A 14,614-nucleotide genomic window follows, 5' to 3' on the forward strand; every position below is an offset into this window, starting at 1 on the left:
CACACTCACAAACACACACACACACAAAATCTCTCCATGGCAGAGTTTAATCCAGGAAGTTGCACAGCATAACCTAGCTCTAAGTGTGCAGTCACGGCACTAACATACACACACATGAACACACACAAACACACACACAAACATGCACACACACACACACACACACAAACATGCAGACACACACACACACACACACACACACGCACACAAATAAACTCCGGCGTTTAATAATTATAAATGGCCGTGTGGATTAAAGTGAGAGGCCGGCGGATCAAAAAGCAGCAGCGACACCGCGGCAGCCGAGCGGGCGGGCAGGCGGGCGGGTAGGCGGCCGAGCGGGCTGGCGGGTAGGCGAGCGAGCGGGCGCTCCACAGCCCCCCCGCGCTGGAGCGGGGCACGCCACGGGGACGGGGGGTAGTTTCGGGTAGTGCTGGAATCTCAGCGCGGCCGCGTCCGGCACACCGGTACCCCGATCGGCTCAGACGGGTCCCGATATCAGCGCCAGGCTCTGTGCCCACTCAGCCTGAGGCTCTGTGCCCACTCAGCCTGAGGCTCTGTGCCCACTCAGCCGCTCTGTGCCCACTCAGCCCAAGGCTCTGTGCCCGCTCTGTGCCCGCTCAGCCCGAGGCTCTGTGCCCGCTCAGCCTCTCTGTGCCCACTCAGACGCTCTGTGCCCACTCAGCCCAAGGCTCTGTGCCCGCTCTGTGCCCGCTCAGCCCAAGGCTCTGTGCCCGCTCTGTGCCCGCTCAGCCACTCTGTGCCCGCTCAGCCCGAGGCTCTGTGCCCACTCAGCCCAAGGCTCTGTGCCCGCTCAGCCTCTCTGTGCCCACTCAGCCCAAGGCTCTGTGCCCGCTCTGTGCCCGCTCAGCCACTCTGTGCCCGCTCAGCCCGAGGCTCTGTGCCCACTCAGCCCAAGGCTCTGTGCCCGCTCAGTCTCTCTGTGCCCATTCAGCCCAAGGCTCTGTGCCCGCTCTGTGCCCGCTCAGCCTCTCTGTGCCCGCTCAGCCCGAGGCTCTGTGCCCGCTCAGCCTCTCTGTGCCCGCTCAGCCCGAGGCTCTGTGCCCGCTCTGTGCCCGCTCAGCCCGAGGCTCTGTGCTCACTCAGCCTCTCTGTGCCCGCTCAGCCCGAGGCTCTGTGCCCGCTCAGCCTCTCTGTGCCCGCTCAGACGATCTGTGCCCGCTCTGTGCCCGCTCAGCCGCACGGCTGCTGGTGCCAGACGCAGCGCTGTCAGCCCCGCACCTGATTAAGAGCGGGGTGATCAAGGATGCGGCCAGCACATCGATTCTCCATAACTCAGCCACGTCCCCCTGTTTGCTCGCCCTCGCCCTCGCCCCCGCCGCGGCTGCCCCCCCCACCCCCCCATTTCTCAGCCGGAGCTGTAGCGGCTCCCCTTATTTCTGACTCATCAAAGAGATGAGAGCAGCGCTGGAGCTCCTCAACCTACTGTACACACACACACACACACACACCACACACACACACATAAACACACCACACACGCGCGCGCACACACACATAAACACACCACACACGCACACACATAAACACACCACACACGCACACACACACATAAACACACCACACACGCACACACACACACATAAACACACCACACGCGCGCACGCACACACACATAAACACCACACACGCACACACAGACACACATAAACATACCACACACGCACACACACACACACATAAACACACCACACACGCACACACACACATAAACACACCACACGCGCGCGCGCACACACACATAAACATACCACACACGCACACACACACACAAACACACCACACACAAACACACACACATAAACACACCACACACGCACACACACACACACATAAACACACCACACGCGCACACACACATAAACACACCACACACGCACATGCACACATAAACACACCACACACGCACACACACACACAAACACACCACACGCGCGCGCGCACACACACATAAACATACCACACGCGCGCACGCACGCACACACACAGACACCATACACACACACACGCGCATGCACACACACACAGACACCATACACACACACACGCACACACACACAAACACCATACACACACACACGCGCATGCACACACACACACAGACACCATACACACACACACGCACACACGCACACACACACACAGACACCATACACACACACACGCGCGCATGCACACACACACACACACGCAGACACCACACACGCACACACACACACACACACACACACACCTTCCCGTCTTAGCTGTCCATCGCGTCCGATGATGACGCTTGCTCCGGGGGACGGGGACGGGACGGGGGGGGGGGGGGGGGGGGCTGGTGGCGCTGGTGCCACTTCATGTGGCTGTGGAGGCCAATGCGTGAGCCACACACTCGTCCACAGGTGGCGCAAGGGAGCCCAGATGTTGGGGTAAGATTCTTTGACCGCAGAGAGGGATGCTCCGATGGTTGCGGCTTACCGTCCGGAGTTGGGGGAGCAGACAATTTTTGGACCACCTTTTCTAGGTCCTTCCCCACCAGGGGTGAGCAGTGTGTGGCTGCTCAGACGCAATGGAAGCTGCCGAGGAGACACGCTGCTCCATCCCGCGATCTCAGCGACCATCGCTCCATTGCCGCCTGTGTGCATGGTTTGGCTAGGCACTGTGCCCTCTGCCATTCCATATCGCCACAGGGCTTTGGGGGGGGGGGGGGGGGGGGGGGGGGGTTGGAGTGAACGGCTTGCGCAGGGAAAGGATTAAGGCTGCTTCATGCTTTCCGCGTCCCTCGTCCGCGGACAGCTGCGGACTCGTACCGGTGGCGCGGAAGCTCACCCGGTTCCATTCATACTACAATTGAGGGTCCGCGTCGGTCTGGTGTTCCACGCATCTTCACTCCACCTGCCTATCCCCAACTGCAGATTTGAGCTTAGGGTTTACTTCCCTAGCCATCGTACCTTCCAATGGTTTACCCACGTGGCAGTGGGGCAGTGGTTGGTGGAACACCTCTAGGGACCACTGCAGCTCCGAGATCCCCTACTGATTCAGCCTGGGGTCGCGAAACCCCAGTTACCATGGGCTGCCACGAGGAGGCATAGTAGGAGTCTTGGTGAGGGAGAGGCTATGTACTGACCACAGAAGACTTACACGCTGCTTCCTGGACCCCGGCTGGGGTGGCCAGCGGCAGAAGCTGAAGGAGGGAGATTGCAGGCATCCCTAGATGCAATGGCTCGTTTAGCAGACTGCACTAGACGCATCACAACACCCTGCTGGCAGTACAGCCGGCCAACCCACAAGCTAACTGCACCTGGTATTCCCAGGCGGTCTCTCATCCAAGTACTAACCAGGCCCGACCCTGCTTAGCTTCCGAGATTGGGCGTTTGCAGGGTGGTGTGGCTGTAACACACACACACACACACACACAGAATCAGGGTTAAAGTGTGACTGTGTTCCTTTGTTCATGAGCAGAGCGTGTGAGAGCAGAGTCACTGACCGGCTAAATGAGGAGGGCAGGTGACAATGACCGCCTTGCAGGCAAAGCTTTGAGTGGCTGTCCGCACGTGCACAACCCCGCTGCTCTGTAAGAGATAAACACACACACACACACACACATACACACATAGACAGAGACACACACACACACACACACACACACACACATAGAGATACGCACACATACACACACACACACACACACACACACACACACACACACACACACACACACATACACACATAGACAGAGACACACACACACGCATACACATACACACACACACACACACACACACATACACAGAGATACACACATACACACACACACACACACAGAGATACACACACACACATACATACACAGAGATACACACACATACACACACATACACACACACACACACACACACACATAGACAGAGACACACACACACACACGCATACACATACACACACACACACACAAAAACACACACATGCACACACATACACATACACACACACACATAGAGATACGCACACATACACACACACACAGACACATACACACACACACACACACATACACACATAGACAGAGACACACACACACGCATACACATACACACACACACACACACACACACATACACAGAGATACACACATACACACACACACACACACAGAGATACACACACACACATACATACACAGAGATACACACACATACACACACATACACACACACACACACACACACATAGACAGAGACACACACACACACACGCATACACATACACACACACACACACACACAGATACACACAGATATACACATACACAGAGATACATACACACACACACACATACACACATACATAGAGATACACACACATACACACACATACACACATACACAGAGATACACACACATACACACACACACACACACATACACACACATACACAGAGATACACACACATACACACACACACACATACACAGAGATACACACACATACACGCACACACACACATACACACACATACACAAAGATACACACACATACACACACACACACACACACAGCACATACACAGACACACACAACACAGAGAGACGCACACACACAGCACATGCACACACACACACACGCACACATACATACGCACACACACAGTCATAGTCACTCCTGTTGCAAAAATGTGACATTTTTTCTTCCGGTCTATAACAGTGCTTTCCTGTGCAATGTATAATTTTCTAAAATGACAACTTTTCTATGGCAACACATTCATCTGAAAACTGCGGGCAAAACATTTAATGACACACAAACCTGTTCACACACACAGTCCCTCAAATACACAGGCACAAACAATCACTACACACAAACACAGCACACACACGCACTCACACACACACACACACCCGCATACATGCACTCGCGCACACACACACACCCGCATACACGCACATGCACTCGCGCACACACACACACCCGCACACACACACACATGCGCGAAGCGCACATCAGCATACCACAGTCTAAGGGTAAAAAGCTGCACTCTTCAGGGCTCAGTAAAAAAGGGAAATAATGGTGTATGAAGAAACATTACTCCAGGCTTGTTCCCAATCCCCACTTCCTTGTCTCTGTATAATCCTGTTTTCTTCTGGGTGTTGTTACCTGTTCAATAGCTGTCACTGCAGAACCCAGGAGGATGTTTTCCCTTCCAACCTGGTCAGCCAGTTTCTCTGACAGCTGCTGTGTGCCCCCCTGTGGACAGACGCCGTTATTGCAGCTGTTAATTTGCAGCTTTCCCCATAGGGATGTCACCCAGCTGGGACGGCAGGTTAAAACAGCCACTCTGTAATGGGAGTGGCCTTAGTCACAGGGCGGTATGGGTTCTGGGTGGAGGGCACTGAAGGGCCCCCAGGACAACCAGCAGGTGCATCATCACTCTTTTAATCCACGTGGAGGCGGCGTCTGCCCAGGTCACCCCCACCCCCCCCCGCACCCCACGTTTCACAACAGCCAGGGCACCCCCCCACCAGCTCCCACACACACCCTGTGAGATATTACTGAATGATACTGGTGGCTCACCAATCTCTCTCTCTCTCTCTCCTTCCCTCTCTCTCTCTCTCTTACACTCACTCACTTCCCAAAATGGCTTAAGTTTAAGAAAACAACAAAAACTGCTAAGCTGTCATGGTGATAAATCACACCCGAGCTTATGGATTTGTAAGCTTAACTGACCACAGCAGATTGTGTGTGTGTGTGTATTGTGCATATGTGTGTGTGTGTGTGTGTGTGTGTGTGTGTGTATTGTGTGTATGTGTGTGTGTGTGTGTGTTTGTGTGCGTGTACTGTGTGTATGTGTATGTGTGTGTGTGCGTATGGTGCGTGTGTGTCTGTGTGTATTGTGTGTATGTGTGTGTACTATGCATACGTGTGTGCGCGCATGTGTGTGTATATGTATGCGTGTACATTGGGAGGAGGCAGCGGTGCGGTCACCTTGACTCTGAACTCTTGAGCAGTCCCGGGTTCGGTCCCCAGCAGAGGCAGGACCCCCCCAGCAGCCGCGGCGAACATCAGGAAGTACAGGAAGGAGAGCTGCGACGGCTCCATGCCAAAAAGCGTCCTGCTGCAGATTCCCATGTTCTGCTCCAGCTCTAAGCACAGGGAACACTCAGTTGCTTAATACTGCTCCTGCCATTACTGCATTACTGCTGCTACTGCACCATTACTGCATTACTGCTGTTACTGCACCATTACTGCATTACTGCTGTTACTGCACACATTACTGCATTACTGCTGTTACTGCATCCATTACTGCTGTTACTGCCCCCATTACTGCATTACTGCTGTTACTGCACCCATTACTGCATTACTGCTGTTACTGCATCCATTACTGCTGTTACTGCCCCCATTACTGCATTACTGCTGTTACTGCATCCATTACTGCATTACTGCTGTTACTGCACCCATTACTGCATTACTGCTGCTACTGCTGTTACTGCACCCATTACTGCATTACTGCTGTTACTGCCCCATTCCTGCATTACTGCTGTTACTGCATCCATTACTGCATTACTGCTGTTACTGCCCCATTACTGCATTACTGCTGTTACTGCACCCATTACTGCTGTTACTGCCCCATTACTGCATTACTGCTGTTACTGCATCCATTACTGCTGTTACTGCCCCCATTACTGCATTACTGCTGTTACTGCATCCATTACTGCTGTTACTGCCCCCATTACTGCATTACTGTCGTTACTGCCCCCATTACTGCTGTTACTGCCCCCATTACTGCATTACTGCTGTTACTGCACCCATTACTCCATTACTGCTGTTACTGCACCATTACTGCATTACTGCTGTTACTGCCCCCATTACTGCATTACTGCTATCACTGCTATTACTGCATTACTGCTGTTACTGCACCCATTACTGCATTACTGCTGTTACTGCACCATTACTGCATTACTGATGTTACTGCATCCATTACTGCTGGTACTGCTTTCATTACTGCACAACTATTAGCTATTAGCACTGCCATTACTGCTATCACTGCTTTCATTATTGTCCAATATATATTAGTGCTGTTGTTACTATGACTACTGCTTTATCCTTACAACACGTACAACTGCCATTTCTGTTCTTACATATACAGCGTCCTCCAAAAGTATGATAATGATTTTGTTATTTTTTCTATATTTTTGCTACATATTTAAGGCATTTATATTTGACATCAAAACAGGAATATGAGACAAAAACAAACAATCACCTTTTATTTAATGGTATTTACATGCATATATGCTTTACAGCACCATTTTACAGAAACAACAGGTTTTGTGTCAAGTGCACTATTTTCTGCTGTGAATTAACTCAGGTGTTTCCTTGCATGGATTGTTCACACATAAAAGAGTAGTGAGTGTATAGTCTTGGTTTTAGCCTTTATTTTCACCTGTGAAGATTGAGTTAGAGGCATATGCCATTATGAAGACTGGAGGGCTATGGCTAAGGATGGAAAACATCTCATCTGTAACCTGAGAGGACAGAAGAATTCATTAGGAAGGATAGCACATAAACTCGGTATATCTAGCACAGCAGTTTGGAAAGTCTTAAAAATAAAATAAACCACTGGTGGCCTCAGAAGCAAACACCATACAGGTCGGCCAAGGAAGATAACAGCTGAAGACAGACGAATCCTAAGAGCTGTGAAGAAAAACCCTAGAACAACGGTCAGTGGCATCACCAGCAGTCTCCAGAAGATGGGGGAGAAAATAACACAAGCTAATATAAGCAGACTTTGGGAGCAGAATTATAGAGGCTACACTGCAAGAGGCAAACTTCTTATAAGCAAAAGGCCAGATTAGACTTTGCCAAAAAATACAGAGATAATCCAGTTTTATGGACAGATGAGCCCCAAATAAACCTTTACCAAAGCGATGGAAAGTGAGGAGGAAGGAAGGAACAGCCCATGATCCAAAGCATACCGCCTCATCTGTGGAATATGATGGAGGCAGTGTCATGGCTAGAATATGTATGGCTGCTTCTGGAACAGGCTCACTTGTCATTATTGATGATGTAACAGAGAATGGCAGCAGTATGATTAATTCAGAAGTGTACGGAGAGACACAAATAATAGAGTACAAATAAATGTATGCAACGTCATTGGTTGTTGCTTCACCCTGCAGCAAGTAATGATTGCCAACCGCACTGCTTATGCAACCAAGCCATTCACCACTGGGAAAAAGTGGAAAGTCCTCAAATGGCCTAGTCAGTCCCTTGATTTAAATCCAATGGAGCATGTATTTCACTTGCTGAAGAGAAAGCTGAAGACAGAAACCCCCAAAACAGAACCCTCCCCCCCCCCCAAAAAAAACAAAGATCAACTGAAAAGTGGAGGAGCTGGTCAGCTGAAAAACTGGACAGCTAAGAGCAGCGAGCTGAAAAGCTGTCACTGGGTTTTGCTCTTTTTCTGTCTCTATTGTTTCAGTTTGTTGTTTTAGCTTATTGTTTTTGCCTGGAAGTGTGATGGTGTTTGTTTATTTGATGTGTTGGTGTGGGTGCTCTCTCACTCTCTCCCTCTCTCTCATTCTCTTTCCCTCTCTCTCTCTTCCTCCCTCCCTCCCTCCCTCCCTCCCCCTCTCTCTCTCTCTCTCTCTAATTCCCGTGCACACCCGAACCACTGTATCTCCCTCCCAGGGGTTTTATACACCATGTGACACACATAAACATGTAAATACCAGAGATGCACCGAAATTTTGGTCACCGAAAATATTCGGCCAAAAATAGCAAAAAAATTACACATTCGGTATTCGGCCGAAAGAGTGAAAAGGCAGAAAATTTGTGTGTGTGATTTTTTTTTATTGTAACAGAAGTATAGAAATAAATGTGACACTGTTTGGTTGCTCTCCAGCGGCTATTGATGAAGCGTTCAAACAGTGCCGGTGTTTTAGTTATTACTGTTGGAAAGGATTGAATGTTCAATAGATTTCTAAAAGTTTTTTCATCAATGAATGAATAAATGAAAAAATACTGGTATACTTGGTATTCGGCCAAGTGTTTCCTTATTTTCAGTTTCGGTTTTGGCCAAGAATTTTCATTTCAGTACATCCATAGTAAGTACCATTAAATAGAAGCTGATTGACTGTACACATTTGTCTCAAATTCAGATTTTCATCTCAAATCCAAATTCCTTAAGTAAAAAGCAAAAGATCACTAAAAATCACTTGGCAATACCATACTTCTGGTGGCACTGTATGTTACGGCTGCTAAAATTATTACTGCTGCTGCTACTACAGTTACAGTACTAGCACAGGTACGACAGATACTACTATTACCACTCCAGCTATTATAATCATTACTACTACTGCTGCTGCTGTTACTAAGAAAGGACAGCAGGGTTCGCAAGTGAAACGTGGTTCTCCTGACCTTTGGTCCAGATGTGCTGCTCCATGTATGAGTGCAGCGTCATGCTGTCATACTGCAGGGCATTGGGGGTTGAGAGGGGATCCTCCACACAGACCGTCTTACACAGCCGTTCCACCTGAACCCCAACACAGAGACAGCCTCACACAGCCGTTCCACCTGAACCCCAACACAGAGACAGCCTCACACAGCCGTTCCACCTGAACCCCAACACAGAGACCGTCTTACAGAGCCATTCCACCTGAACCCCAACACAGAGACAGCCTCACACAGCCGTTCCACCTGAACCCCAACACAGAGACCGTCTTACAGAGCCATTCCACCTGAACCCCAACACAGAGACTGTCTCACACAGCCATTCCACCTGAACCCCAACAGAGACCATCTTACAGAGCCGTTCCACCTGAACCCCAACACAGAGACCGTCTTACAGAGCCATTCCACCTGAACCCCAACAGAGACCGTCTTACAGAGCCATTCCACCTGAACACCAACACAGAGACAGTCTCACACAGCCGTTCCACCTGAACCCCAACAGAGACACTGTGAATCCTTTCACTCTGAATCCCAACTCTGTGTGACACCTCCTTTCAATCTGAATCCCAACAGAGACACTGTGTGACACGCCCTTTCAATCCCAACACTATGGGACACCTCCTTTCAATTTGAATCCCAACTGAGACACCGTGTCACACCTCCTTTCAACCTGAATCCCAACACAGACACTATGTGACACTTCGATTTCAATCCAGGCACAAACACCGTTTTACAGGCTTTTAAACTGACACCCAACACAGTAATTGTAACACAGCGAGCAGTCTTCTTTTTGGCAGCCTGTCAATAAACATTTGTCAAAAATAATTTGTCAAGTGCTGTTTGTGAGAACAAGTTCCACTTGCACTTGTACGTAAGGGATAAATGTAGATTGAAACCAGACTGAACGCGCCTCCTTTCGTTGTGAAAGCCCCCTCATATATTTGACACAGCACAGACAGTGAGAAACAGGCGTGCCGTGGGCTCTTTCCAATCGCTTATTTTTTACCTCCTTGCATCTGATGGGTCATGATTAAAAAGTTGACTAACAAAAAAATGTTATATAAGCAGTTATATAAGCAATTACGTAAAATATCATATAGATCTTATGGTTACTTGATAAACATACTTCTGGAAGTGTACTTTTAAAAGGCTGTATATTTAGGTGTACGCCGTTTCACCCCATGCAATGTCCCGGTTGGAGATGTAAGCTAGAGGAGATAGACTCCAGCTGTGGTATATATCAAGTGCTTTAGGGGATTAGAGGACCTCTAGGCCTGCATGGTCAGCCTTGGTATGGACTCCCTGATCCTAACTGATGATTGGCTAAATGGAATATTTAACTATGGTGATTAAATTAATCTCATAGGTGGGAACAGCAGTTATTTGTCTCTGAAAACTATATAATATAATAACTCATGTATTGGACTTCTTGGATTTTTGAAGACAGTACTTGTACCTCTTCCTGACCGGTCATATTATTAAATTATATAAAGGAGCTCCTGACTCTGTCATTTGTTATCATTATCTTCAACACTATCATTTTTGGTAAGCAATTGCTACACGTCCTTTCCTTCCGTCCTTTCCTTGCTCCTTGCTCACCCATCAGAGGACACAGGAAAGGAAGCAAGGAAACGGGTATCAGGAAAAAGAACGCCCTTGTTCAGTCAAGCGTCAGTTTGAAGCCACATAAATTATAGGTGTGGCAGATAGTTAGAGGTGAATCCACAAGTCGATCATTTATATGGCATGCGTTTTGAAAAAAACACTTCCACAAAGGATGCACCTGTGTTTCTTTGCTCAAGCGTCCTTCGGGAACCTCCTAGCTCCTCGCTCCTTCATTTAACAGGCTGGAATGTCCTTGAAGATGATGGAGCTTGAGCTATTTTCGGGTCAGGTGAGGACCAAGGAGATGAGGACGGATAAAATAAGCAATTGGAATGAGCCCCATGTTCTTGCCTTCCACAGAAACGGTGAGGCATGGAACAGGCATGCGTATGAGGTGGGGTCAGTAAACCGCGTTCTTGCCTTCCACAGAAAGAAGGTGGTGTCCAGAAGCACCAGCGGAGAAGAGAAGGGGAGACTGCTGGAGTAGGTGCGGGCCTTGGCCTCTGGCGCCCCCATGTGGTGAACCTTCCTCCCCTCGGCGTACTGTGGGTAAACCTCCAGGCCCAGCTCCTGGATCAGGTCCATCACGTGGGTCTGCGTGCTGCGGGGTTAAGAGGACTTCAGCACCCATTAACACCACTAACTGCAGTTTCTCCCAGAATCTCCTGCACACGTGCAGGGTATCATCAGAGAGGTCAGAGGGCAGGGTCATCCCTGGAGCAGTTATAAGGTTCAGTCCCCTGGGGCAGTTATAGGGTTCAGTGCCCCTGGGGCAGTTATGGAGTTCAGTCCCCCTGGGGCAGTTATGGGGTTCAGTCCCCCTGGGGCAGTTATGGGGTTCAGTGCCTCTGGGGCAGTTATGGGGTTCAGTACCCCTGGGGCAGTTATAGGGTTCAGTCCCCCTGGGGCAGTTATAGGGTTCAGTCCCCCTGGGGCAGTTATGGGGTTCAGTCCCCCTGGGGCAGTTATGGGGTTCAGTCCCCTGGGGCAGTTATGGGGTTCAGTGCCCCTGGGGCAGTTATAGGGTTCAGTGCCCCGGGGCATTTATGGGGTTCAGTGCCCTGGGGCAGTTATGGGGTTCAGTGCCCTGGGGCAGTTATGGGGTTCAGTCCCCCTGGGGCAGTCATAGGGTTCAGTCCCCCTGGGGCAGTTATGGGGTTCAGTCCCCTGGAGCAGTTATAGGGTTCAGTCCCCCTGGGGCAGTTATGGGGTTCAGTCCCCCTGGAGCAGAAAAAGGCATGTCACTGGTGCACTCATAACATCCCCCAATGACTATCAATTAGCCACAAAACAAACCAAAAATAAAAACGAAAAGAGGGAGAGAATTTGATGATGATGATGATGATGATGATGATGATGATGATGATGATAATACTTTATTGACAGATCAAGTCTGAAATTTTTCTTGCATCACAGCAGCTCTATTTGCAACATCACAGAAAAGACAAAAATTAAGACAAGAAACAAAGATACATGCATTTAACATAGCATTACAATCACAGAAGACAATATTCAAGGCCTGTCAACGTACATTTGATCTGGGATTAAGCTCCATATTTAATGTTAGGATTAACTGGTATACAAAAGAGTGCTTCAGTCTAGCCCTATTAAATCGTGGAACCCCTGTATCTCCGGTTTGATGGTAAAGATTTGTATTCACTGTTCAGGACATGGTTGGGGTTAGAGATAATGTTGTTGGCCAGCCTTAATATGTTATTATGGTAGGCTGATTCATAGAATTTCTCAAGGGGTTGGCCTACAATCTTTGAGCAGATTTTTATTTGGTGGAACAGCTTTGTCTTTAAAATAGTGGACAAACACTTGTCTAACATTTCCAGTGTAAATACTAAAATGCAAAACTTGTTCAAAAATTGCCTACTTACCAGTAATATTATCACAAATTTGCACACAGGCACAGTGTGCATAACATTATTTTTTTTAATTATTTAACCTTCATTTAACCAGGTTAGTCTCACTGAGATTAGAAATCTCTTTTTCAAGAGAGACCTGGCCAAGAAAGCAGCAGTCGATTACAGACACAACAAAATGTCAACATTTAACATACTGTAAAAGCAGACAAACAGCAATGTTCAAAATTTCACAATCTGGTTACACATGAGTAGTCTGTAGTGCAACTAAGGGTCAAAGCAATTACAAATTTAACTTTCCTCCATAACATTAAGCCTTTTTTAAAATCATTTAATGATACAAGCTGTTGTAAATTAAGTTCTTTCTGGAGCTCATTCCACGCTGAAGGAGCTGAGAACTGGAACGCTTTTTTGCCAGCCTCAGTATGAGCCTTTGGCACAGACAATAAAACACTGTTTTGTGAGCGAAGCCGGTATTTTCCATTTGTTTGCTGGACAATGTACATGCATAGGTAAGATGGAAGCAATTTCAATATGGCCTTGTAAATGAAAATATACCAGTGACACAGCCTACGTAATGCCAAGGAGGGCCAGCCCACTCTCCTATAAAGAATACAGTGGTGTGTCAAAAATTTGTAGTTTGTGACAAACCTCAGTGCCCCATGATACACCAAGTCCAGCAAACGCAATGACACTAAAGGTGCATGCATATATATAAAATGTCTCCATAATCTATTACCAGTAAGAAAGTAGCTGAGACTAGCCTCTGTCTCACCTCAAGAGAAAAACAGGACTTGTTTCTAAAATAAAAACCCAACTTAAGCCTAAGCTTTTTTACAAGGATATCTACATGAAACTTAAAAGTGAGACCATCATCTATTAAAAAACCCAGGTACTTATAAGTTGTCACCCTTTCAATTGGTTTATTCTGTGTGGAAACGACACAAGGTAACGTCTGCGCCTCTATCTTTGACCTAGCGTTGATAAAACCAAGTTGATGCTCTTCACTAGGTCAACGATAGAGCCACAGACATTACCTTGTATTACTGAATGGGCAGGTGCCACTATGACAGAGCTCACAAAATTCTCTCGCTCTCTGTCTGTCCCCCTCTTTCTCCCTCCACATCTCCGTCTCTCTCTCTCTCTCTCTCTCTCTCTGTCCCTCTCTCATTCTCCCTCCACATCTCTCTGTCTCCCTCTCTCACTGGTCTGCTGTCTGGTTTCTAAAATCAATGCTAGTCTGTTTAATTATCCCCCAGGCCGTCGGGGGATAAACGAACACAGCCATTGATTTTCATTTGATGGCCCGCACACTGAAGGGCGGTCTCGCGCCTTCTCTCGTAGCTTGTTATCTCTCTCTTTGTAGCAGCAGCAGCCCTCTGTTTTCATTTCTTTTATCTTTCTCTTGAGAAGGTGCGCTCTGTTCTGTTAGCTAGCGCGAACATTCTCTAAAACAGAATAGTGCTGTACTGATTGAGGTTGGTCTGACCGCATTAGCTGTACCTTTACCAGGGATGCAGGGTAATAATAATGGGTTCACATCGGCATCAGCCAATAATAACTGAAAAGGAACCTGTCGGTATCAGACCGATGCTAATATTATGGTTGATACGATGATGCAACAAACACGCGCCAGAGGGGCAACGCATTTGACGCACAGTTAACACGGTAAATTAAGTGTAGATGCTGTACTCAAAAAG

At 48.3% G+C, this 14,614-nt stretch overlaps 1 protein-coding gene and 1 pseudogene across 1 annotated transcript in view; both read right to left on the minus strand.

Annotated features, from left to right (window-relative positions):
• Positions 1-14,614, minus strand: part of si:ch211-127i16.2 (probable flavin-containing monoamine oxidase A) — a 41,864-nt gene that overhangs the window by 24,878 nt on the left and 2,372 nt on the right. Inside the window, exons 4-8 of the mRNA XM_035391735.1 lie at positions 11,467-11,647; positions 9,409-9,523; positions 5,980-6,137; positions 5,152-5,241; positions 3,488-3,572 (exon numbers count right to left, since the gene is read on the minus strand). Of these exons, the coding sequence (XP_035247626.1) occupies positions 3,488-3,572; positions 5,152-5,241; positions 5,980-6,137; positions 9,409-9,523; positions 11,467-11,647 (629 nt within the window). The remainder of the gene's footprint in view (positions 1-3,487; positions 3,573-5,151; positions 5,242-5,979; positions 6,138-9,408; positions 9,524-11,466; positions 11,648-14,614) is intronic.
• Positions 3,290-3,398, minus strand: LOC118213472 (annotated as a pseudogene).

The sequence above is a fragment of the Anguilla anguilla genome, chromosome 14, assembly GCF_013347855.1.
Source record: "Anguilla anguilla isolate fAngAng1 chromosome 14, fAngAng1.pri, whole genome shotgun sequence".
NCBI lineage: Eukaryota > Metazoa > Chordata > Actinopteri > Anguilliformes > Anguillidae > Anguilla > Anguilla anguilla.